Consider the following 23304-nt stretch of genomic DNA (forward strand, 5'->3'; position numbering starts at 1 on the left):
GCAAGCAGTTATCAAACATCTTCAGTGTGGACATAGAAAAAAATTGCCTAGCTAAATGCAATTTGTTCTATCCACAGACATAATTTACCAGAAGCAATATGCAAGATGAACGATATTGTTAATTTCCAGTAGGTGCATTAAAACCGTAAATTTTAAAATCTGCTTTTTAAAGCAATGTGTAGAACCAGCAAACTCTTGTCTTGCTTTTCTTCCACACAGAGTTGACAATCAGCATTAGAAACTGGCCAAGCCATATTTTAGGATATAAAGCACTCCAAGAACTAATGTCAGCAGGGCTGATGACTGGGGATGTTAAAGAACTAAAGACTGGGAAAACTCATTTGTTACACACACTTCAAAGGAGGAACTAATGAAGAGGTGATAAGCAAATAATAAAATAACTGACAGGAAGATTAGCACTAGACTTTGGATTTGACCAGTAAAGAAAAAAGCAAAGATGTTATAAAGACTAATTACTGAAGAAGGTGGAGAACATCGTAAAGACGGGACATCACTTTTATTAACCAAACCTGTTTAGAGAAAAAAAACAAAACAAACAAAAACAGCAGCCAGGATGTGATACACATGGATGACAAGTGACAAAGGGTTACTGGCAGTGGACGTGTGGGAGAAAGGCATCCCAGCTCAAGGTCGGTACTTTTCCCTGTCTACATTCCAATGCCCGATGGTGGGCTGCACCGCACTTTGACATTTCTGAATACAAAACTGTGGCTTGAAGATCCTACCAAATAAGAAGTCACAGTTCAAATTGCCTTTTTTTCCATAGTGGTGTTTTCTTGAGATTCAGAAGACTATAACACTTCAACAGGGAGAAGAGCTGCATGGTCAAGCCCAGCCCTCTGATGGAAGACTTTCACCATCAGTAGACAGTTCTTCAAATCTCCCATTAATGGCACTTTCATGCATCACATTTAAAGGCGACTAAGGACAGCTCTCATCTTGGCAGGCAGCTGGTGAGTGCATCGGGCCTTGGGACGGTCACAAAGTTCATGGTGCAGTGCAACAGTGGACAGATCTTTTCGTGATCCTTCAACACTTCACTCAAGTGTTTCATTTCATCTGTTAGCTTTCCAATTTCTCTTTTCAGGGAGGTATTTTCTTGCTCAAGAGTCTCATATTCCTGGAAGGAGAAAAAAAAAATAATCCTACTCATAGTCAAAACATTCCTTTCAGTGCTTCTACCTCGAGTGTATTCACATAACTGTAGAAAACAGTGTGGTTTCTCATTACAATGTGAAAAATGCTACAGAAAGGCAGACACAGCCTGGGTGCTGGAACAGGGCAAGTGCTTTACAGCCTGTGCCCTGACCACACTGCGGTTGCTTTCGTGGCCCTGAAGACCAGGAGATGCTCCTGGTCCTTGGGGTCCCCAACAGCCCAGGGCTGTAGCTGTGGGTGGCTGCATCCCTGTGGTGGCCTCTTCCAGCCCTGGGCTGCCTCTGCTGAGCACAGCAGGGCAGCTCTGCACTCTCAGAGCATAGAAAATGAAAGGACTGACTGCAGGTAGGTGCTGGGAAAACCTGGCGCCTGGCTTTGCCAGTGAGGAAAGGGCAGCCCCTGTGCTGAGCCAGTGCGGGGAAAGGCCAGGTGCCAGCTGAGATGCACACCTAGCACAGTGTGACCAGTGCCAGCCACTCTCCTCCAGGCTGGCCAGGGCTTGTAGCCACTTGCTCAGATGCCCAGGAGCTCACGAGGAGGAAGGGAGCATCACACCAGCTTGTTCTTAGCTCCACTTTGTTACCAGAAAGCCTGATCACTGCCTTGGTTATCCCTCGCTTGGGCTGCTTTTGAGCTAAGCCTTCTCTGGCAGTGAATAAGCTGCTGTTAACTGCAGGGGAATTTTGAGATGCTCTGCAGCATACATCTTTGACGGATGCCAGACTCACACATCACATTTTTTGATAATGCGTGTCTCAAGCGTCCCTGCTGTCAAGACTTCTCATCCCAAAGAGAAGAGAGCTAGAGGTTCAGAGCCAGCCCATGGAAAACCTGCAGGTGTCTGCACCTCACTGCTGGCCTAGGGCTCAGGAGTCACCCACTCAATGTCACCTCCCTGGGAAAGCTTCAGAGCAAACTTCAAAGCCTACACATACCTTAAAAGGCCTGTGTAGGCTTTGCAGGCAGCAGAGAGAGCCTCTCAGGCAATGCTCCTCTGGGCAGCCTCCCACCACCTCACACCCATGGAGTAAAACAGGTACAGTCCTCCCAACTTGTTATTGTAGCCGAACTCCAGCCACGCTGTCCATCCCTGACTCTGGTTCTGCTCTGCTCGCCTCTTGTTGCCCCAAACCCCATGTGGTTGGGTTTTGGGGTGAGTATTGCTCTGTCCCATTTTCAGGGACAAGACTAGCAAATTATTCTTGCTATGAATGAATGCCTACTCAACCAGATCTGCCTGTATCTGGGAAAACCTGCATGCCCGGCAATGAAGATTCCCAGCACGAGAAAGATCCTCAAGTTCAGAAGGAACATCAGAGAGGCTGCAGGACGGCACAGGGCCCAGAAAAGATTTCACAAAAGCCAGGGGTTACTCCTTTCCAGAAGTACCCTGCACCTGGCTTTCTCAGTCGCTGACTCAGAGGATATCTGGGAAAAACCAAACCCAAAACTCCCCACACTGTCCCTCTCGTCCTCTGCTGACAGCTGGCAGATCCTTCCATGCTGAGAAAGAGAAGAGCCTGTGCCGAACCTCCAGAGCTGGACAACTGACCCAGTCACAATTGCAGCAGCACAACTAACACCCCAAGAGCCCTGGCTACAACAAAAGCACTGTTGTGTGAGGTAACATCCAAAACTAGAGAAAGGGGATTCCTGTCCTCCAGTGTTTGCACTGGGGACACGAGAAAACTACACCACATTGTGATACTGAGAAGTATTTAGAGTTTCTGGAAGAATCAGTTACTTTCACGTTTTTTTTTGAAACACCCACTGTTATTTATCAGAGCATACAAGTATAACAGCTAACCGAACTGAGCTCTCACGCTTGGAGGTTTTGAAGTTCCTAAGAAGCCTTCAACTGGGTATTTCTGTCTCACACTGTAGTTTTAGAACTGACTTAAGCCAGCACTGCCACTAAGCAGCACCGAACCCTCCTCCTCCATCGCCTTCCCCCTCACAAGGCAGCAAGCATTCAGTCTCTGCCACAGCCAACGTGACAAGCTTAATGCTAATCCAGAAGAAAATGCGTTTGGTTTAGGGCAGAGGAGCCCTGCGATCTGGTTCACCGGGTGGTCAAAGGAGTAGCCAGAGAGGGAGGGTGAGGCAGGGGTAGGACCCCTCTCTCCCTGGCAGCGTCACCGATGGCAGAGCTGCGCTGTCAAACGCCAGCATCAGGGACTGAGCGCTCCCGACCAGGCACCCCCAGCTTGCCTGCCCCCACCTCGCACCCGCGGCTCCCCGAGCTGCGACAGCGCAGCGACAGGCCCACACCTGCTCGAGAAGTCCCACTTGTTGTCAAGTCCCACGCTCCGTACCCCAGCCGTGCCGGCAAAACACCGATTACCCATTCACCTCGTGGAGTTTATCTGCTTTCTGAGTCTGCTTCTTGCGGCTCCTCTGCGCAGCAACTCGGTTTTTTTCTCTCCTCCTCACCTTCCTGTCATCTTCCTCATGACTCTGGAAGACATAAGCCAGAAACACTCCGCTAGTGTTTGAGGCGCAGGCAGAGGTGGCTGTAACCAGGCGTGGAACCGTTCGCGAGAACGAGCACGTACTCCGAGTTGCACAGCACCTACCGCCAGCCTCCCACCGAGCGCCCGGTGCCCGCCGAGGGCAGCGCATCCCGCGGCGGAGGGGCGGCAGCCGGCGGCGATGCCCGTGGGACGGCCGCCGAGCCCCGCGGCCACTCGCTCTGCCGCTGGTGGCGAAGCCGGGCGGCCCCGTCACCGCGGCGGGGACCGGCGCTCCCCGACGGGCTCCCTCACACCTGCCTCGCCGCAGCGCGGCCGGGCAGACGGAGGTGCGAGCGGCGGGGAGAGGCGCCGGGCCCCCGCAAGCCGCCGCCGGCGGAGCAGCGCTGTTTCCCCGCGGCGCTTCTCCCGGCGCCCCCGCTGCCTGCAGCGGGGAACCGGCGCAGAGCGCGCCGTGTACCGGCGGCAGCGAGCCCTCCGCGCACCTCTCCCACCTGGGGAGGGGCCGGCGCCACGGCCGCCTCCCGGGAGGGGAAGGGCCGGTGCCCGGGGGAGCGGGCACTCCCGGCACGGCGCTGCCCGGCGTGACTCAGCCCCATGTGCCCGCCCGCAGCGCCGAGCGCCTCCGCCCTGCCCCTACCTGCTGGCTGCCCTCGGCCGCCGCGCTCCGCGGCACCGCGCTGCCCCCCGCCGCCGCCGGGACGGCGCACGACATCCCGCCGGCTGCGGAGCCGCCCCGGGGCGCCGCTGGGCTGCCCCGGCCCGCGGCGGGTGGGAGGGAGAGCAGGGCAGGGCAGGGCAGGGCAGGGCAGGCCGGGGCGGGGCAGCCCAGGGGCCGGGGCCGCGCCGCACCGCCCCGGGCCACCGCGGCACCTGGCACCCCCCGGGCCGGGGGCGGAGCTGCCTCCCGCCGCGGGAGCCCCGCCGCCCGCATGGTCGGCACATGGCCCGCGGAACCTGGCCCGCCCGGACCCCCCGGGACCGAGCCCCGCCGCGCCGCGGACTCAGCGCAGCCCCCGGGAGCCAGGGGAAAGCCCGCACCCCCGGGGCGCGGCGCTGCCGGGCAGGAACCGCCTGAAAATCCCCGGGAGAGCCCCAGCCCCGGGGTCCGGCTGTGCCCGGCGCCCCTCCGGGCGGCCCAGCCGCCGCTTTCACTCGCAGAAATACCCGCCCCGCAGTTTCCTTTCTCCCCAGATTCCCTCCCGGCGGCAGGGCAGGGCGGGCCGCCCCCCGCAGCCCCCGGCCCGCCCGCAGCCCCCGGCCCGCTCACCCCCGGCCGCTCCTGCCCGCCGCGCTCCTGCGGCATCGGCGCTCGGCAGCGGGCGAGCTGCGGAGAAGCGGCAGCCGGCTCAGCCCGGAGTGGCGGGCGGGAGGGCACGGCACCGGTGCCGGGATAAAGCGATTTTCACTTTCGCTACTCGCCCTGTTCCTTTAAATAATAAGGAAATGCCGCGGGCTTCTTGTAAAGGAGAAGCCAGACAAGACTGCTGAAAACACAGTTGCTGCAGACAAAAATCTCTCTGTTCCACTATTCCGTCGAGAGTATTTTAAACAGGCTGAACAATGTTTCTTTTAGCCCTCCACACACTTTCCTGACATTCGAATTGAGCCGTTGCCTCGGCCCTGTGCTCTGAAGGAAGGGAAGGTGTTTGCACCGGCAGGTACTTCAGCATCCTTGCTCTGCCACAGCTGCATTTATACACCGTACCGGTGCACGCCCCAGGCTGTGCTCAGTCACGGGGCAAACACGTGGCCGTGCGAGGAGGGTTAAGTGCCCCCAAACCCTAGGGCAAGCAGTCATAAAGCCCCAGGTATCTTAATAAATTAGATACTTCCCTATTTTTCGGGTTTCCCCAGAAGTTTGAGTCATCCAGCTTAGATGGAGATGAGGTTACAAAGTTTGCAAGCTGAGTAAACATAGACTATCCTTTCAGGAAGATCTGGCTAACAGTTTGTGCTGAAGGTGGAAGAGCCGTACTGCTCAGGAGTCCAAGAGAAACTGCAGTCTGCACGCTGCCACAAGTTTCCTGGAAGGCTCTGGGACCATCAGCATTACTGAAAAACCCAAGCAGGACTTCCCCATGGCAAGCGCTTCTCGCCGGTTGTTCCACCTCAAAGCAGCTTCTGCCTTCATCTTCCAGGCTACCCACACCTTTGCCTTTACACTTTCTCAGTAGCTCCTCCGACCCCAGAGGACCGAGTACCTTTGAGCTTTCCCCACTCCAACGGCCACAGGGACCTACAACTTGGATGGGGCACCCTCACCAAAGTGTCCAGACCTCACCCGAGTCCCCAGACTGCGCTTGGCCTCCCCGAGCATCTTACAGGATGTTCCCAGTCCCCTGGTTTCTTTAAAAGCAGCCTTGCTTCTCCCTTCCTCCACCATCCAACAAGACGCTTACCAAGGGGATGCTCATGGAGGTGGCAGAAGGCGTGGGTTCAGTGCTGTTCTCCAGCTGAGGGGATCCAAACCAACGTGACCCAGAAGGCAGCCCTAGCCGCCAGGCAGTGAGCGATTAGAGGGGGAATTGCTCACAACCGCTCCTCTGAAACAGTCCAATCTTGTGTTAACAACACATCATGCTGTTGAAGATAACGGAGTAGAAATATAGGCATGTGCAGACTTGGTTGGGACCACTGCTTAGAAAGAGCATGCTGGGCTCTGTGCTGCCTTTTTGGCTTTAGCGCAGCTGAAATGAACAGGACTAGAAGCCGGTATTTTCATAAGCTCAGGGAACAGGTATATTCTCTTGTAATAAAATCTATGAACTGTGCAGACAAAATACCTCGACATCCCTTCAGAGTGACCTGTGGGAAACAAAGTCCTCTTCCACAGAGGGACTTCGAATTAACCTCACAGGAAGCTCTCACACCGTTCCAGGAGCAATGCTGCCGCTACTGGCAACTGCACAAGCAGGCTATCTAACAGCATCAAGTCCTGAACGGCTTACTAAGAATTTATTAGTACTGAATAAATACCCACTTCATTGAATAATTCCCAGCAGCTGCAGAGTAAGGTTTCCAGGATCCCAAAGTATGCAACAAGTCACGGGACAGTCCCCTTGAGCCTGAATACAGCCTGCTCACGTTCAAAGTGGCAAAGGAAATTAAAAGTCAAAATTTGCTTGTGGGAATGAGTTTCTGCTTAGTATTAAAACTATCTCTGGTACATCTGTAGAAATGCCTACACAGTAATTCCAGGTAACGCAGCAGTAAAGGCAGAATGTTTCTACGCAGGAGATAAAACAAGCCCAGAAAGCAGTCTAGGCAGCTGAGTTTACATTTTATAATGGCAGTTTATCTGTTATTTTCGTCTGCACTGAAGCAGCCTACACACATGCAACTAGTCGCTGTACGCAGCTTAGCACAGTACGGCCCTTCTGAAGAATGGTATGTGTCAGAACTGGGCTTCAGAGCACCAGCGCACCCAAGCTTCCAGACATCGGTGTCCACGTGAAGATTTCTAGAAGAGGAGCTTCCCTGCATGCTGTTCGTAATCCCCTTTGTTCAGAAACTACATGCAGCAACAGTATGTGTACAGACTGCTCCAATTTGCAAGTTTTTCTTGCGTAGGGGTGGCCCACCCTCGAGTGACATGCACGTTGCTGACAGTACATACTAACGAGCAGTGAGATGTTCCATCTCACCCCAAAAAGCCAAGAAATTCAAGCTTGGCTTGCACATGTTCCCAAGTATCCGTCACAATTGAGCTGTCTTACAAAATTCAAAGGCTATATAAAGAAAAACTACCAGACATTTCTTGATGCAATACCAATTCGCCCCAAGTTAAAAATAAGAAGTTTGGATGTTGTGACATTTCAGTAGAAGACACTTAAGACACTTGTCTTGCATAACACTGCTGATTTCTATGAAAAGTTAACTGAAGGACAAAAGGCTACGAGAATGGGAAAACCAAGGTATTTCATGTATTTCTGGGAAGAACAGATCCCACGCACAGACAGCTGCAGGTATCACTTACTGAAGAGTTTTTAAATAATAATTTGAAAAACAGCTGAACATTCATGTGTTGAGTTTAGCTCATCACAGAACTTGCACTTAAAGGGAGGTCATCTGACACCTTCCATTGCTGCTTGGCCAAAAGCAGCCATTAAAGATTTGTGAATTCATAGTTTACCTGCTGCACTTGGAATCTTGTTTTCTTTATCCTCCTTTACACTGTTTATTTGGCCAGCATTGCCAGATGCATTTGTTTTCTTTTCCCACCCAGCTGTAGTTGAAACAAGGGCTACGGAACAAGGCCCAACTGCCCTAGCTCAGGGCATCCATTCCCCCTTCCTTCAGACCCTGGGCAGACCAGCTACCCCGCAATCTCTTAACGCTAACACGCACTGTACGGTGAATTCATTAACTGGCTTAGTAAGTCTTAATCCATAGTGCTCTCTCTCCTTATTTCCCAAGGCATTTGTGCTACCTTGGCCATTTTTGACAGGACCTCTTCAAAGAGATGTGCCTGTTCCTAGCTATTTTCTGTACTTGTCTATCATTATTTGCAGAGAAGAACGGGAAATCTTCCCATTAACACAGTAAACACTTAAATACTATAATGGTAGCCATGTGAAACTTTGCAGGGCTCATCTTAAGTCTAGGAACACTCAGAGAGTATCAGTGAATCCTGGTGAAGCAAACCACAGTTGGGATTTTCAACACAACCGTTCCAGTCACACGTTCCACGGCTTTGCAGCTCCCGTCCCTCTCACATCCTGTCCTCTCTTACATTAGATGCTTTGTAGCCCTGGGATTAATAACAGTTGTGAGTTCAAAGGCAGTAAATGGAAGCACTTCAGTTACTCGAGCCAAAATTTGACACAGATGTCTTCTGAAGTACATTCACTGTTCAGTCACCACCTATTCCAAGATTAGAACGGATAACATTATCTGAAACCTTAATCTTCCTGGACTGATTTAAGTTAGTTCATAAAAAACCACACGTCAGTATAGAAGAGAAATTGGAAAAAATATTTACACACAATTAAATATACAAAGTCTCAGTATAGATGCTCACCTTTACAAAATAAACGATGCTAAAATCTGTCACATTTTCTTGAAAATTTTCAGTCTCTTAGACATTAAGTTGGACCTATCTTCTTACAACAGTCCATTGCATTAATAAAGCTTCTAAAAAGCCCCTCCATTTTCTGTGTGAGAAATACATTACATAAGTATTTACTGCACGCACACGCAACGATAAACCAGAGTTATGAATGGTTAAGACACAAGGCTCAATTTAGTAATACTGTGCAATCGTCTAGGTACTAATGTGTAAAGGGAAAAAAAAAAAAGGCAGCTAGTTCAACTTCATATCATTTACTGGCAGCCTATACTGATCTTTAAAGTTTAGTCAAACATCACAAATGCATACATGACCCAGTCAAGATCTTGTAATATGTAGCAATGTTGTCCAGGAAACCCCCAGACTGCATAATTGGATTACATGAAATGAAACAAGAGATGGTAAGATGTGGATGGTCGAATCCTTGTTCAGAAAAGCACACTGTAAGTAAACACATACAATTACTAAAAATCCAAGTCTGAACAAACACGACTATAAATAAGCCCAGCTGACCCAAATTCAGGAAAAATGGAATAGCAGGGACCAATGTCAGATTTGTGCATGGATTTTCTAAAAACCATAACACTGTATCAAATCTGATGTTTTCAACATGTTCCAATGTGAATTTCTTTTTTAATTATTAAAAAAATAGCCACTTGACTTGGTAATAAATGAGGGTGCATTAGGAGAACCAGACACTCTCCAGCCTCTTCAGAGACATGCTTAATGTAAATTAGCACTTAGTGGTTTACTAAAAGACCGCCCACATACATAAAGCATGCGCACAAACTCTGAGAAGCATGAGAACTCAAGCTAAATGCTGTAAAAAACAAAAAATGAGAGTTAATCACCAAATACATTTGCTGAATATTGGATGCTACTGGTATGTGTAGGCTCATATACCATCAGTATGCCAGTAAAAACAGAAATATTTAGAAGTATCGAAGGCTAAATAATTAGCTTCCATGTACAGCACTGAATTGGAGAGGAGGCAAAGTTTTAAGAAAAAAAGACTGAAAGCACCGAACAGGAGTACAATGCATATTCCAACCTGAAAATACTAAATGAGAAGTTCATGTCCTGAAAGTAATCTTCCTCTGTCGAAGTGGGTAGCGTCTTCTTTCCGATGGATCTGCAACTTTTTTTCTTTTTAGCAAAACATAGGGATTTTTACTGGTAAGAGTGTCTGTTGGTGTGACTTCTCCTGGCGATACAAAACTTTGGACGTTATTATCCTCCTTTGCCTTGCAGCCAGCAAAGACTTCATGCCGCAGCTTGCAGAGTTCCAAGATTGGTTGCCAAGTTAACGCTTGGGAAAAACCTTCTGCTCTTTCTATTAGCACTGGGAGAGACTGCAAAAATAAATGCAACTATCTCAAGTTACATGGGAAAAGTAATGGTTACAATGAATGAAATATGTTAACTTGATTCTGACAGGCACAAAAGCTTCAATGTTTGCAGAGACGATGCTTAGCATGGCAGGTGAAGGTTGAGAACTCAGAGCTACCAGCCTACCAGTGACAAGGGTCTACACTCAGAAGCCAAGCAAGGAGTATGCCAAGTTTAAATGTTCCTTCATTACATCTCTAAGCTGAGTAAGTATCACAGGAACACCACAGTTCATGTCTAAGCTGGTATTGGAATAATAAATGTCATATGCTATGTGAAGCTGTACAGGTCTTCAAAAGATGTTCTATTTTTCAGATGTTGCAGGTTCTACAATCTCTGTAAAAATATTTCCTATAGTCCCATCTCCCTTACTACCACATGCAGGGGAGGGGAACGCTTTACAGATACAACTTCAGCAGTCCAAACCTAAAGATGTACTTGCTTCAAAATTACAGGCTTTTTTGTACATGACTAACCAAGGTGCATTAGAACTCCTGTTTTGTGACATATTATCAGACCAAGAACATAAGAAAATATCCTCATGGAGCACACAGAGATCTCACCTTCATTGTTCCACTAATCTGTTTGGATGCCGTTTCTGTCACCTGCTTCAGATCTGCGATGTAAGCATCTACAGAAAAACATAAAGCCCAAATAAACTTCTGCAATGTAACTCCCCCCAGTATTTGCTATCAACTCCTTAGAAACTGGACAGAAAAGCAGTAGAGTCCCTGTGTAAAACTTAAACATACAAAATATCCCTTTCACTATAGCATTGAGGACAACAGCTTGTATGTTTTATCTCACTGTTACTACTCTTTATGTAGTAAAGTCCAGCAGTCTCAACTACAGCAAGCCATAAAGTTCTTCACTAGAAAATCTACAGCTTATACAAAACAGGAGACACAAAGAGTATTTGTCATAAAGGAAGAAAACAGCTATAAAAAGAGAAAAACACATGAAAGCAGCAGAATAAACAGAACTGTGGAGAAAATGAGATGAAGGAAACCCATTTTAAAGAGAGGAAAAAAGTAATCTTACAACTCCAGCAAGTCTGCTTTGACAATAAAGGTTATGTTTTTCTCCTGGCTTAACTTACCAAGCATTAACACCAAGAATAAAAAATAAGCAAGTGTAAACAACATGAACTCTATTAATTCTGCTGGTTTAATAAGAAAAGAAAGAAAAAGCAGCTTTCAGGAACACTGAAGCAGGCAGCCTGTGCAGAACACTGGGAGAAAATGGCATATATTTGATTGCAGTAGCAATATAATAAGATCATCAACACAATGTAAGTTTCTGACAATTGATTTACAAGCAGTAGTAATTCTTTACTCAAGAGTTAAACTCTAAAGTTGTTATAAAAATGTTTTGCATGTCTTCTGCCATTCTGTCTGCAATGCTACACAACCAATAGCAACAACAAAAAATAAAATCAGCAGATAAACATCATGCTCTTGGGAACTAAGCAGCCTCACCTCCACTATTATGATTTTTCTGTAGGGTTTCACCAGTGCCTGCAGTAGGATGCAAAGTTAGATGGTGCACACACGCCTCAAACCCTTTCAAAGTCTATCTCATTAGCGCTACTGAAAATTTAAGTCAGTCACTGTATTCTAGTGCAGGGTGACAGTGATCCTCTGCTGAAATGTAGCAAACAGCAAGAGACGGTGTTTTATTAAATTGTCTGTCTGCATGCCCAGTGTGCTGATCAGACATGGTTTAGGAACATACAATCCACATAAGAACATGGATGCTAAAATGCCCCATCATTCAGTTTGGAAGAACAGTCCAAGAGCAGCCTCTTTAAACACACCACAGAGGCCTATGAATGGACATTCTCTAAAAGAAGGATATGTCCACAGTGAAGCATTCTTACAATAGAGTATTGGGATTGGAAGACCAGTGACCCTATGAAACAGTAAGGAAGGAGTTAAGTAAAAATAAATACTTGGATTAGTCCAGTTATACAGAAAGACTGACACACAGTTAAGTGAAATTTGCCTGCAGGAGTTCAGATTAACATGGACAGCATTATATTCCTCAGTGTTCAAGGCTTCCCAAAACATAGGGAAATGAAAAAAGGAAACGAAAGGTATTGAGTAATCGAAACATTTTTGGTTTCTGGCCACTGTACTTGCTAAACTGGGATACATAAACTTCCCAAAGACTACATAATACTAAAATTCAGCACAAACCCTATGCTGCTATCTTGCCTAGGACTTTGCTGTTACCAAACCTAAAAACGCAGTACCTTAGTGTAAGCTGTTACTAACTTAAAAGTAGTTGATTTGCATCAGAAAAGCATAGATCTGGACACTAGAAACCAAAAGTAACTCAGACAAACTGACGCTCTTTACTGCTCCTGTTAGCTGCTTTGCTGCACAGGCTGGCATTTCTGGAAGCAATGTCTCCTGTTTACAAAGAGGAAATAAATGATGTCTAGAGCAAGTCAGATCAACAGGGTAAGAACTGGAACATTAAGCTCAGCTTCTCAAACTTCTAACACCACCACCTGTTACACCAGCTTTACATCATGGTCTGTAATCCATAGTAAGGGTTCTGCAACCACGCTTTTCAGCTTACAAGAGCATTGGTAAATTGTGTCATTATTCAATACTTAATAACAGGCAAGACAAAACTTTCAATTTCTTAAGGCCAGCCTCAAAAAAGCACATCCCAATCATCAACTGCAAAATACAGAGCCTTATTCCAAGGAGTTTGTATACGGAATCTTTCCAAAGCATGAGGCAACCTTATGATATTGTTTGCTGCTTTGTTTCTTCATCAACCCTTACAAGCGACACAGGCAGGATAAAATTTGATGTCTACTTTGCAAGTTAGGAGAGTCAATGCTGCCATCACTAAGCACCACACAACTGCTTTCAATTCCCTGAAGAAACTAACTGATTAGGAAGAGAGATTGAAGCATTTCTAGTATTCATGTAAAAGAAACACAAGAATGGTCAAAGTATAATGTCAGCAATCCATCTAGTTCCCCATCTGACCTCCACCAGCGGTGAAGGAAAGTAGTAAGAAAACTTCTTGAGGGTAGGCCCGTGGCAATTTCTACCCAATACACACAGAACAGGAGCTTTTGCCTTTAAGTACAGTGTCTAACAGCAGGTAGTACTTAGAACAAGAGAAAAGGACACAATAAACTGATGCAGCAATACATTCAGTTATGACAAACTTCTGGCTATTTTAGTTAATTATTTAAACAGTCAATAATTTTAAACAAGTTTAAAGAAGGAAAACTTAAACATTTACAGCTAGCCAGTATGGTAGGCAGTGTTTCCTCAGACAATTGCCCTCCCCACAAAATCTTTACCTTGAGAAGGCTGTGATCTTATCTTTTCTGGTGTTACGACAGGCTGGTAGAGCTTCTGCATATTCAAAAAAAGAAAAATTCTGAAACACCCTTATATGATTAAATAGATCTCTTGAAATACACATAGCAGACCAATTGAGAAAGGCTAATACAAGGAGATGGCGTTGGAATTATTTAGATAAACAATGTTTCAGAAGTACAGCTTATAGATACTCAGTTACTGGAAATAGTGTTCTGGTTAACACAGTTAAGTTCACTGCAAACACATCTCCAAAACCTGCTTTGCTTTGCAGAATTCTAATTATTAAAGCATGAGAACTGAAATCCAGGCATTTTGGAAGAAGCATTGCCACCTGCTGCACAACCGAGGAAAAAAGAGCAGCTCTGGCTTTTAAAGAGCCATTCACAAAACCAGTACCCCTTCACAGAAGAGCAAATTCAAACAAAGGGTATATTAAGACAAAAAGCTAAGAAAAAGAAAACATTTAAATGACCACATTCTACCTCTGCAATTTGTCATGCATAAGTAAGAACACCCTCCTTCACAAATGAGGCTCTCTGGCTTCTTGGTCCTACTGTGAGTCCTTCATTTGACATCAGTTAATTGTGACATGCAGCTAAATAATAATAAATACTGAATACAACTAATATTTAGTTATATAAAAGGTGGAATTAGAAGTAACTACTGGGGAAGAAGGAAACAAAGCAAAGACATGGGAACATTGAGTTATATCATCTGCAATTTGGTATTTTTCTCCCCTTCAGGAGCTGTCCCCCAACCTTCTTCAACCAAAAGTAGGAGGAAAGTCCCTTATTCCTCCCTGTAGTTTTACCAGAGCAAATTTTTCACAGTTCACACATCTTCTTAGCAAGTTTACACTAACAGCTCTAAGCAGAAGAAAAAATATAACAAAATGTATTAACTGAAAACCTACAGGGTGATCTCTTGCTTTGGCAATATAGGGAGATCACCACACTAAATGAGTGGTTCTCTCCAGACAAACTGCAGTTAAATACTGTGTCTTCACAGTTGCTCTTTATGCCTCAGAAAACATGCCCCCCAGGAGTAGCTACCGTCAAAGAACAACATAAAAATTCCTTAACGAAAAGCAGACAAACAACTACCACCTTTGCAGAAGTAGCTGATGGGGGGGGGGGGGGGAAGCCACTTCATTTACAAAGATAAACTAAAATCTTTCTGTATTTTGCAGACAATTTTAATTAAAATTATTATCTAGTTGTGGTGGTGTAAAATTCAAAGACCCCAACAACAGAAAAAAGATAGCATGAGAGGCATTCTAAGTAACTAATTCACTTCAAGACTCAGGTAGAACATAAGTTTTCCTTTTGCAGAAAGATTAAAAGGTCTTGTTATGCAATAGCATATTCTATTTTAGTTGATTTTTTTGTTGTTGTTTGTTTTACATACTTGATATATTGAAAAAACAGAGATATCAGAAAAGGCAATATATGTTAGAAAATATCTCAGGTTTAAGACAAATACATACCCATGCACTTTTACTTACTGCAAGTCATCTATGCCTGGCTAACCTAGAGTTATGTTTGTCAATTTTAGTTCTCAGAAATGCAATGCGGGCTCTTAAAAGAACTTTCTAAGAAAAATCTCTGTCTTCCTCAGTACAGAATCATAAAACAGCTGAAGTTGGAAACGGCCTCTAAAGACAGTCTAGTCCAACCCCCTACTGAAAGCAGGGTCAACTACAGCAGGTTGCTCAGGGCCTCATCCAGTCAGGTTTTGAATACCTCCACGAACATTTCCAAGGATGGAGGTAACTCCACAGTCTCGCCGGGCAACCTGTGCCAACATCTGACTACCCTCACAGTTAATGCAAAAATCCAATTTCATTATATGATGAAGAATCAAAAGCAACTACGGGAACGAGCTTAAAGGCCCAACATTGGATGACTTATTTCTTCAAGTTACACATGGTCAGCAGCTACTATGTGCAAAGGTTTTCTGAAAATCTTAGGTTACTCACCAACATTTCTTGCTCTGCTTTCATGGTTTGGACAGCATGTACCAGTATCTTTTTAGGCCACTGCTTACGCTTAGCTGCTGTCTCTACTATTAGTTCATCAAACTGATCTTCAAGAATTTTAATGTTGGAACCTAAAAATGACAAACACACAAAGTTATTGTAGGAATTCTCCTAATTTTTTTTTTAATTTGAGGCAAAGTCATAAGAAAAAAAAAGTTTTAGATCTGAAATAAGAAATTATGCACGATTATCAATGAAGAGATAAATATAAGTCTTGAATCTCTTGTTAAAGCGATATAGGAATTGGAACACAACTCGATGCTGGCCAGTTAACTTTTGAAGTAAATGAGCTGGGGGGCAGGGGGCAAGGCAGAGAACCATCTGGGGAAAAAATTAATCACTTTCTTAGATCTAATGACTACACTGCTATTGACATAATACCCCAGGCTGGCTCATGGTTAGCCTGCCGGGACCCTCAGGTCCTTTTCAACCTGCACCTCTGCAGGGGGCTACCCCTTCCCCGGTTTAGGGCTTTGCTTTTTGTCCTTGCTGCATGTCATGAGATTCCTGGATGCATTTCTCCAACCCGTTTACATTACACTGAATGGTCCTGCCCTTGTACATATTCACTGCATCCCACCCTGGCTGATGTGAGCCGCAAATTGGGTGAAGGCAACTCCTCCTCCAGGTCATGGATAGAGACATTAACAAGAACAGGTCCCAGAATAGACACCTGAGGAACTCTGCTCGTAATCAGCCCCGAGGTGAAGTATGAACCATTAAACACTACCCTCTGAGCTCAACGATCCGGCCATGATGGTGACCTACCTAGACCATAACATCCTAGCTTGAATGCTCTGGGAGACTTTCATTAAGTACTGGAGCAATTCCAATGGAACGCCACCAAGAGGGCTGGCATCTGGAGGACGTGACGTATGAGAAGCAGTTGAGGAAGCTGGGTCTGTTCAGAGAACAGAAGGCTAGAAGCAATTTAACTGCTACTCTCAGCTACCTACTAGGTGGTTCTAGAGAGGACAGAGGCAGGCTCTTCTCAGAGGTGTGCAGCAAAAGTATGAGAGGCAACAGATAAGTTAGAGTAAAGGGAATTCCAGCAGACCACAGCAAAGGAATTTTTCACCATCAGGACAGTCAAACACAGAAACTGACTGCCCAGCGAGGGCAGGAAGCCTCCAGACTTGGATCCTATTGCTGCGTTCTATCTTTAAGAATAGATCACCTTACCCTATTCCATTAAATGTTGTACACTCCCTTTACTCTGATAAGAGAAGCTGATGAAATAGAACACACTTTTTCCTAACTTCCCAAATGAAAAACCTTGCTTTGAAATACCGACTTTCTAAAAGCTTGCTGTAGACTTTCCAGCAGGACAGCAAGCGTTAAGCTCGGTGAAATCTTTATTTTTCCCATGTTAATATTGGATACTTTGGGAGTCTCTAAGCTACTTTTCTCTGGTAGTCAAGAGCAGATCGTTTAAGTTATGTAGGCACCGTACTAGTGATAGCTGGAACTTTTGCCTCAATATCTGTAAGGATCTTGACAGAACTGTCAAGCAAGCAACGGTCCTTCAGATAAAGCACTTTCACCTTCCCTTTTCTTCTGGATACAAGTCCCTACGTGCCTTGGTCACCCCTCTTTCCATTTATAAACGCTACTCTGACAACAGCTGTCCCACAGAGCAGCAGTTCCCACCTTTATACGGGCACATCTGGGCCGGGGTCTGGCCTCACCTGCTCTGCGAGCGCCCTTACCGCTGCTGACAGCCGGGGGAAAAATGCCCAACTAAAACCACCACATACAGAAACCAAACCGGCCAGCACGAAAACAATGGAAACCAACGCGTACCACTCTGCAGCAGCGAGTCATCCAGAGTCACCTCCCAGGGCTGCCCGTTGATGGTGACGTTCTCCCGCACCGCCGTTTCGAAGCTCTGCAAGACACGGGGCGGTCTGAGAAGGCCATCCTTCGGCACCGGTGCGCGACCCCCGCGGCCCGAGAGGCCCCTGCTGCCTCAGCGCCTTGCCCAGGCCGACACCCGGGGCCCGCTACACCCCCGCCGGGCCGAGGGCCGGCACCGCGGGGCACCTCAGCCCTGTGCCGGGCCCCCGTCAGGGGCGGGCGGACCCGGCGGCCCGGGCGGACCCGGCGGCCCGGGCGGGCCCAGCGGCCCGGGCCCCCCCGCGCCCCGCTCCGCCTCCGCCTCAGCCTCACCCCGAGCGCGTCCCCCACGGCGGCGTCACCGCCCGGCTGCCCCTGGGCCAGGGCCCGCACGAAGGGCGCGCAGAGCGCCATCACCTCGCCCAGCCCGCGCCGCGAGCAGCACTGCACCCGCGGGTCCCGGGCGGCGGCCGGGCTGGGCGGCGGCGCCGGGCTGGCCGCCATTTCCTGCCTCCGACGCAGGGAAAATGCCGGCCCGGAAGCGGAACCCGCGGCCTCTGCCCCCCTCTTCCCCTGGGCGGTATGGCGGCGGTGACGGCGGGGCCGGTGGATTGCCACTGCCACCTCGCCGCGCCCTGCTTCCAGACGGTGAGGCGCGGAGGGGCGGGCGGCGGCGGCGCTGAGGCGCTGAGGCGCTGAGGCGGTGCGTGTGTCTCTTGCAGGACGTGGCGGCCGTGGTGCGGGCGGCCCAGCAGGTGAGGCGGCCGGCAGCGACCCTCTCTCTCCCCAGGCTGCCCCCGCGGCCCCCCGGCCCGGTGTCAGCGGGGCGGCGGTTTCTGTCTGGCGCAGGCGGCGGTGGCGGCGCTGGTGGCGGTGTCGGAGCAGGCGGGGGAGTGCCGCCGCGTCCTGGAGCTGTCCGAGAGGTGGGGGCCCGCGCCCTGGGGGGGCTGGCGGGGGCGCTGCCCCTCCGCGCCCGGCCCGGCTGCTCTCTCTGACTTTCATCTCGGTCTCTGCCGGTGCCGTGCCTAGATTCCCGGGATTTGTTCTGCCGTGCCTGGGAGTCCACCCGCTTCAAGAGGCGTCGCCGGGGGAGCAGCGCAGCGTTACTCCGGCGGTAAACGCGGCCGGCCGGGCTGGCGGGGCAGCGCGGGGTGGGCGATGGGATGCTCTGCCCCGCCTGAGCTCACTGCGGGGCTGCCCGGCGATGGGATGCTCTGCTCTGCTTTCTTTCACTGCGGGGCTGCCTGGTGATTTTTCTGCACATCTATAACGTGGAAGACCTAGCGGACCAAATCCCAGGGTCTCTTAGCACATCTGTCCCTGTTATTCCTGAAGCAGAACTGTTCAGTGGAGTCATCTGGCTGGGTGACTGCAGTGAAACAGCCTTGAAAATCCCAAGTGACTGGCTTACAGCAGGCAGCATGCGTGTGTTTGCAGATGTCCCTCTTGTTAGCGTGGGGGGTGGAAGGCAACCAACCGTTCGTGTGCCCTTAGCCTGAACAACTTGCAGAGCTGCCTGCAGCCATTCGATGTTGCCAGGCTTGTTACAGGCCTTGTTTTAACTACCTCTTCTGCTCCTTTGCAAAGGTAACTTGAAATTAAGGGGCAGTCAGTAAAGAAGGGAAATCGTGCAGGTTTGTAAAATCTGTCTGACTGCACAACTTGCAGCAATAGGAAATGTTAAGGTATGGAATTTAAGAACAATGAAGGAAATACCGATTTAATCATAATGCTGCGTCTATAACCCTTCCATCTTATGAGGGCAGTGAGGGTTGCGTCCTTAATTTGCTCTTGCAGGATCTGGATGCTGCATTGCCACTTATGGAACTCTACAAAGATAAACTGGTGGGGATTGGAGAAGTAAGTAGCATTCTGTAAATTGTTTAAATGTCTGTGGCTTCGGCAGCATCTGTCACCAGAATTACAAAAACTTAGTGAATACTTGATTTTGTATATGCAATAAACATTGCTATTAGTCTGAACAAGCGTTGAGTTTGATTTGTAATTTTCTTAATGTGCTTTCCTTCATTGATTTGCTGGGTTCCCACTTTTCCTTCATTATCATTATTAGGTAATAGGTGGCATTTATGCTGGTGGATTTAGTAGGAAGATTCATAATTATGCCATATTGTCTTACACACAAATGTCTTTTGACTCTGGCACAGTGAAGTGTTGAGTCATGTTGTTACCCGCATTCGGATCCTTCCTGCCTTTTTCCCTGATGAGGTTAGTCTGAGCTATGATTTCAGTACACCTCACTGACTTGTACAGTCCTTTTTTCTTGTGATCCCTTATCTGTCTGTATCTGTGTGTTGTCTCCTGTCTTATTTATAAACTAATTGAGGCTTGAAAGCTTTAGGGTAGTGTCTACTTCCTTTGTGTGTTGGTACCAGAGGGACTTATGGCTGGTTCTGCACTGGCTGTGGAAGAGCAGGTATTGGCAGAGCTTTGTAGCTAAATGTACCATGTTGTACTGTATATGAAGGACTTTGGCTGTTGTAGCTGTGAATGGATCTTCTTTGACAAACTTTAAATTCTGCCTGAACATGTTTAAATCAAAAAAGTGTAGCATTAGTGGATAATTTTTGCTAGAGATAGGACTAAAGCTATGGGTTCAGGTCAGAAATTTTACTTGTATTGAAGATACAGATTTGAGATTTAATCTGAAATAATATTCAATACAATATAAAACCCCAGAAAACCAGTTACAGATTAAAATGTTAAATACACTCGTTAGTAACGTGTCTGCCCACAAATGCTTTCATAGTTGAAAAGTTTATGGTTGAGAATGGATTCCTTTCTGAGTTAAGCAACAGATGAGCTCATCTTAATTGCAGTAGCTGATATGTATATTTTGAAATGCCTTGCAGTTTTGAAGCATTTTTTGCCTTTATGTATAGTACTGTGGTCTAGTCAAGCATTAAGTTTGTAAAATTTTTTCACTTCTCTTATACTGTAGGTTGGACTAGATTTCACTCCAAGATTTGCCAGCACAGATGAACAGAAGGAAGGACAAAGACAGGTGTTCATCAAGCAGATTGAGTTAGCAAGAAGACTGGATTTGCCTTTGTAGGTTTTGTTTATACTAGTAGAGAGTTTGCCAGATCTCAGTAGTGTGGAAATATTTTCCAGGATTTGTAGTTACTGAGAACCCACAGAACTTTTGTTACATGGGTTTAACTGCCATTAGTGTCCTATCAGTCTCCAGTTTGAGATTTCATTATAGAATTTTCCTGATGTTTGCACTTGAATACAGTTGTCTTCTGTGTCCTGTCCTTGCTGTTGTTGCCACGTTTGCTGTATCTAAAATGATTTGTGTACACATCTCTAGATTTCCTCCTGTTAAAAAGCATAATACCGATTAATTATTTTCATCTCAAGCTGCTATTAGTTTGTGTTTACAAAAAAAAAAAGTATTTTGCTGAATTTCCTAATGCCAGGCCTTTCCTTGCTATACAGAAATGTTCATTCCCGCTCAGCTGGAAGACCAACCATTAATCTCTTAAAGGAACAAGGTGTGTTTTTAATGCATTTTCTCTGTCATGACTTTTGTCAACAGAGTTTTTTCAGTTGTGCCATGTCCTCACATCGGTTTGTGTACATGAAACTTGGGAGGAGTAGTGCAGAGATTCTGCATTCATTCTTTATGGGATCAAGGTCCCATTGGAATCTGACATCACAGACCTACTGTAAGCACTGCTAATGATTTGGTTTACTTCTTTTCTCTGAGGTGCTACAAAGGTGTTGCTCCATGCTTTTGATGGGAAGCCATCTGTAGCGATGGAAGGGTTGAAGGCTGGATACTTCTTCTCCATTCCTCCTTCCATTATAAGGAGTGAACAGGTAACATTTAAAGGGGTTTGCTCCTTGCCTGAGGATTCCAGGTGATAGCTGACAGCTTATCACAATGGCAAACGTGACCATTTTCACTGTGCAGCTCAAGAATATGCTTGTTTTTTCAGTCTGTACAGTCTGAAGTGGGGCTTGCAGCACTCGCACACAGTTGCTGTCAGCTGACATGATTCTCAATAGAAGTTTCAGTTGCTTACAGCATTGCATATTTTTACTTTGGCTAAATTTCTACCTCGGGCTTTTGCCTTAGCTAGAATTTTTTGGGGAAAATTTTGGCTAAAAGGGTTCAGCTATTCCTGAGAAATGGGTAAGAAAATAGACATTTTTTTCCTCATTTTAGTGTAGTTTCTGGTGAACTCTTCTTTGGAAGCTTCTGTCACCGTACTGTTTTAGAGCAGGGATGTGACATGTGGAAAAGAACTAGTTTCTGCTACAGTGCTATGGCACTTTCTGTTCAAAAGGATATCTGCTCACAATTGGCTAAGTTACAAACCTTTGAAAAATTGTGTTTATCACAAGATGCACCCAGCAAAGAAGCAGCTAAATTGCTTAAAGATGGTATTGGTCAGGTTCAGCCCTTGATTTGGTGAGACTGCTCTTTTAATTTCTACTCTGGACTGCCACTAGCTATGCTAACTTCTTTCTTTGGGGTAGCAGCCTATTCCCATCCTGCAACCATCGTCGCTGTCTGTGATAAGCTCAGGAAATGTAGGAAACTGAGAAGGCATGATTCAAGTGGGAGGGGGTGTGAGGGATGTATACAATTGGGGATGAGGTTAGGAACTCGGAGAAGGGAAAGCAAACTGGGGTTGAGGGGTAAAAGAGATGAGAAAAAGGTACACAAATATATATGCAGAAGAATAGCAACTTAAAATTACATTGGCAACTTCAGGGTATTCTGTGCAATATAACTACATGATTTAATAAACAACAATGGATTCATTGCTTAGAATAGTACTCCGGATATTTAAAAACCAGGATAATCCTAATCTGAAGGGATTTCTGGAGCAGCTTCTGGTATTTTTGCTTCCATTCTGAGATTGTTGATAAAGTGCAGACAGTGGCACCAAAGTCTTTTGACATTGCTTTTAAGTGCAGAGTATATCCTCCCTTCATATATTCTTTCCCCTAGGTCTAAGTGCATAAAGCATTTAATAGCTGTCTTATTTTCTTCAAGAAACAGAAGCTTGTGAAACTGTTACCTCTGGAAAGTTTGTGCTTGGAAACTGACTCTCCTGCTCTGGGGCCTGAAAAACAGGTAAATGATGCAGGGGAGGGATTTCTGTGTATTTCCACACCCACGCCTTATGGAGGTCAGTTACTGGCACGGGAGAGGGAAGTAGTGTAAGCATGGGTTGCCAAGTGAAAATTTTGTGATGAACAAACCAGTGTTTCTGAGGCTGGGAAAGGAGAAGAAAATCCAGTAATGGGTAAAATGGGAAAATAATCCAATAAGAGTAGATACACATAATTTTTCTGGCACACATGCCGCAATGTGACTGAAGTTGTGTCAGGAAGTACTGAATGTGAAACACCTGTGATCTGTCAGGATCTATAATTTGGTCTGTGTTTTTCTTATTTATTTGCTTGCAGGTGAGGAATGAACCAAAAAATGTTTACATTGCTGCAGAATATATTGCCAAAATTAAAGGAATTCCAGTTGAAGAAGTTATAGAAGTGACTACACAGAATGCACTGAAAGTATTCCCCAAACTTCGGAACTTTCTTCAGAAATAGATTCAGAAATGTATGACATTGCAGACACTATTATTTATGGTGTAATGAATAAAACCAGTGCACATCTTGTCTTAAAGTGGAGTTTTGCTGTTGGAAAGCTCAAGAAGTGAGCAATGTTATAGCTGCACAGGATGAATATAGGGAATTTCTCAAAGACCTTGGTATGTGCCATTGTCATCTCTTGGCTGTGATAAAGACAGGTTGTTCATTTGCATCTCATGTCTCTGAGCAAGTACTTTGCAAAGAGCACCATAAAATTGTTGGTTTAGTTTCTCAAGACTCCTTGCTCAGCTGCTCCTAGCCTGGGAGATGGCTAATGTGCGGTGCTTAATGTCCCACTCATGCCTTAATTTCTGCTGACAGAAAGTCACATGTTGT

General features: G+C 46.5%; 2 protein-coding genes across 10 annotated transcripts; one reads left to right on the top strand and one right to left on the bottom strand.

Moving 5' to 3' along the window:
* Nucleotides 1–498: 498 nt before the first annotated feature.
* On the bottom strand, nt 499–17874 carry LOC119156034 (kinetochore-associated protein NSL1 homolog). Of its 5 annotated transcripts, none has more exons than XM_037405306.1 (7): nt 17671–17874; nt 17305–17389; nt 15442–15572; nt 13442–13496; nt 10674–10741; nt 3532–3636; nt 499–1141 (listed from the first exon to the last, which is right to left on the bottom strand). In XM_037405306.1, the coding sequence occupies exons 1-7, from the start codon at nt 17839–17841 to the stop codon at nt 956–958; spliced, it is 801 nt and encodes a 266-aa protein (XP_037261203.1). In that variant the 5' UTR covers nt 17842–17874; the 3' UTR covers nt 499–955. The 5 variants fall into 5 exon arrangements, 3 of the variants coding, with proteins under 3 accessions (XP_037261203.1, XP_037261205.1, XP_037261204.1); XR_005106952.1 differs by lacking the exons at nt 499–1141; nt 3532–3636 and adding exons at nt 6771–8403; nt 8674–10073 and having other exon boundaries at nt 17671–17870; XR_005106951.1 differs by lacking the exons at nt 499–1141; nt 3532–3636 and adding exons at nt 6771–8516; nt 8674–10073 and having other exon boundaries at nt 17671–17870.
* TATDN3 (TatD DNase domain containing 3) lies at nt 17852–23080 on the top strand. Of its 5 annotated transcripts, XM_037405303.1 has the most exons (10): nt 17894–17985; nt 18060–18092; nt 18187–18260; nt 18367–18451; nt 19135–19197; nt 20297–20406; nt 20797–20852; nt 21068–21180; nt 22367–22447; nt 22783–23080. In XM_037405303.1, exons 1-10 carry the CDS (start codon nt 17920–17922, stop codon nt 22924–22926), a joined length of 825 nt encoding a protein of 274 aa, XP_037261200.1. In that variant the 5' UTR covers nt 17894–17919; the 3' UTR covers nt 22927–23080. The 5 variants fall into 5 exon arrangements, with proteins under 5 accessions (XP_037261198.1, XP_037261199.1, XP_037261202.1 ...); XM_037405304.1 differs by lacking the exon at nt 18060–18092 and having other exon boundaries at nt 17905–17985; XM_037405301.1 differs by lacking the exon at nt 20297–20406 and having other exon boundaries at nt 17852–17985; nt 18060–18260; nt 22783–22996.
* Nucleotides 23081–23304: the final 224 nt, after the last annotated feature.

Source organism: Falco rusticolus, chromosome 12 (assembly GCF_015220075.1).
Source record: "Falco rusticolus isolate bFalRus1 chromosome 12, bFalRus1.pri, whole genome shotgun sequence".
NCBI lineage: Eukaryota > Metazoa > Chordata > Aves > Falconiformes > Falconidae > Falco > Falco rusticolus.

Excerpts from the sequence above, each read along its gene's own strand:
- LOC119156034 (XM_037405306.1), bottom strand. The coding sequence starts at position 17,841 with ATGGCGGCCAGCCCGGCGCCGCCGCCCAGCCCGGCCGCCGCCCGGGAC. Across the intron at positions 13,497-15,441 it reads AAGCAGAGCAAGAAATGTTG|AAGCTCTACCAGCCTGTCGT; the intron begins GTGAGTAACCTA and ends TTGAATATGCAG. Across the intron at positions 3,637-10,673 it reads AGATTAGTGGAACAATGAAG|AGTCATGAGGAAGATGACAG; the intron begins GTGAGATCTCTG and ends TATGTCTTCCAG.
- TATDN3 (XM_037405301.1), top strand. The coding sequence starts at position 17,865 with ATGCCGGCCCGGAAGCGGAACCCGCGGCCTCTGCCCCCCTCTTCCCCT. Across the intron at positions 20,853-21,067 it reads TAATCTCTTAAAGGAACAAG|GTGCTACAAAGGTGTTGCTC; the intron begins GTGTGTTTTTAA and ends CTTTTCTCTGAG. Across the intron at positions 22,448-22,782 it reads CTCTGGGGCCTGAAAAACAG|GTGAGGAATGAACCAAAAAA; the intron begins GTAAATGATGCA and ends ATTTGCTTGCAG.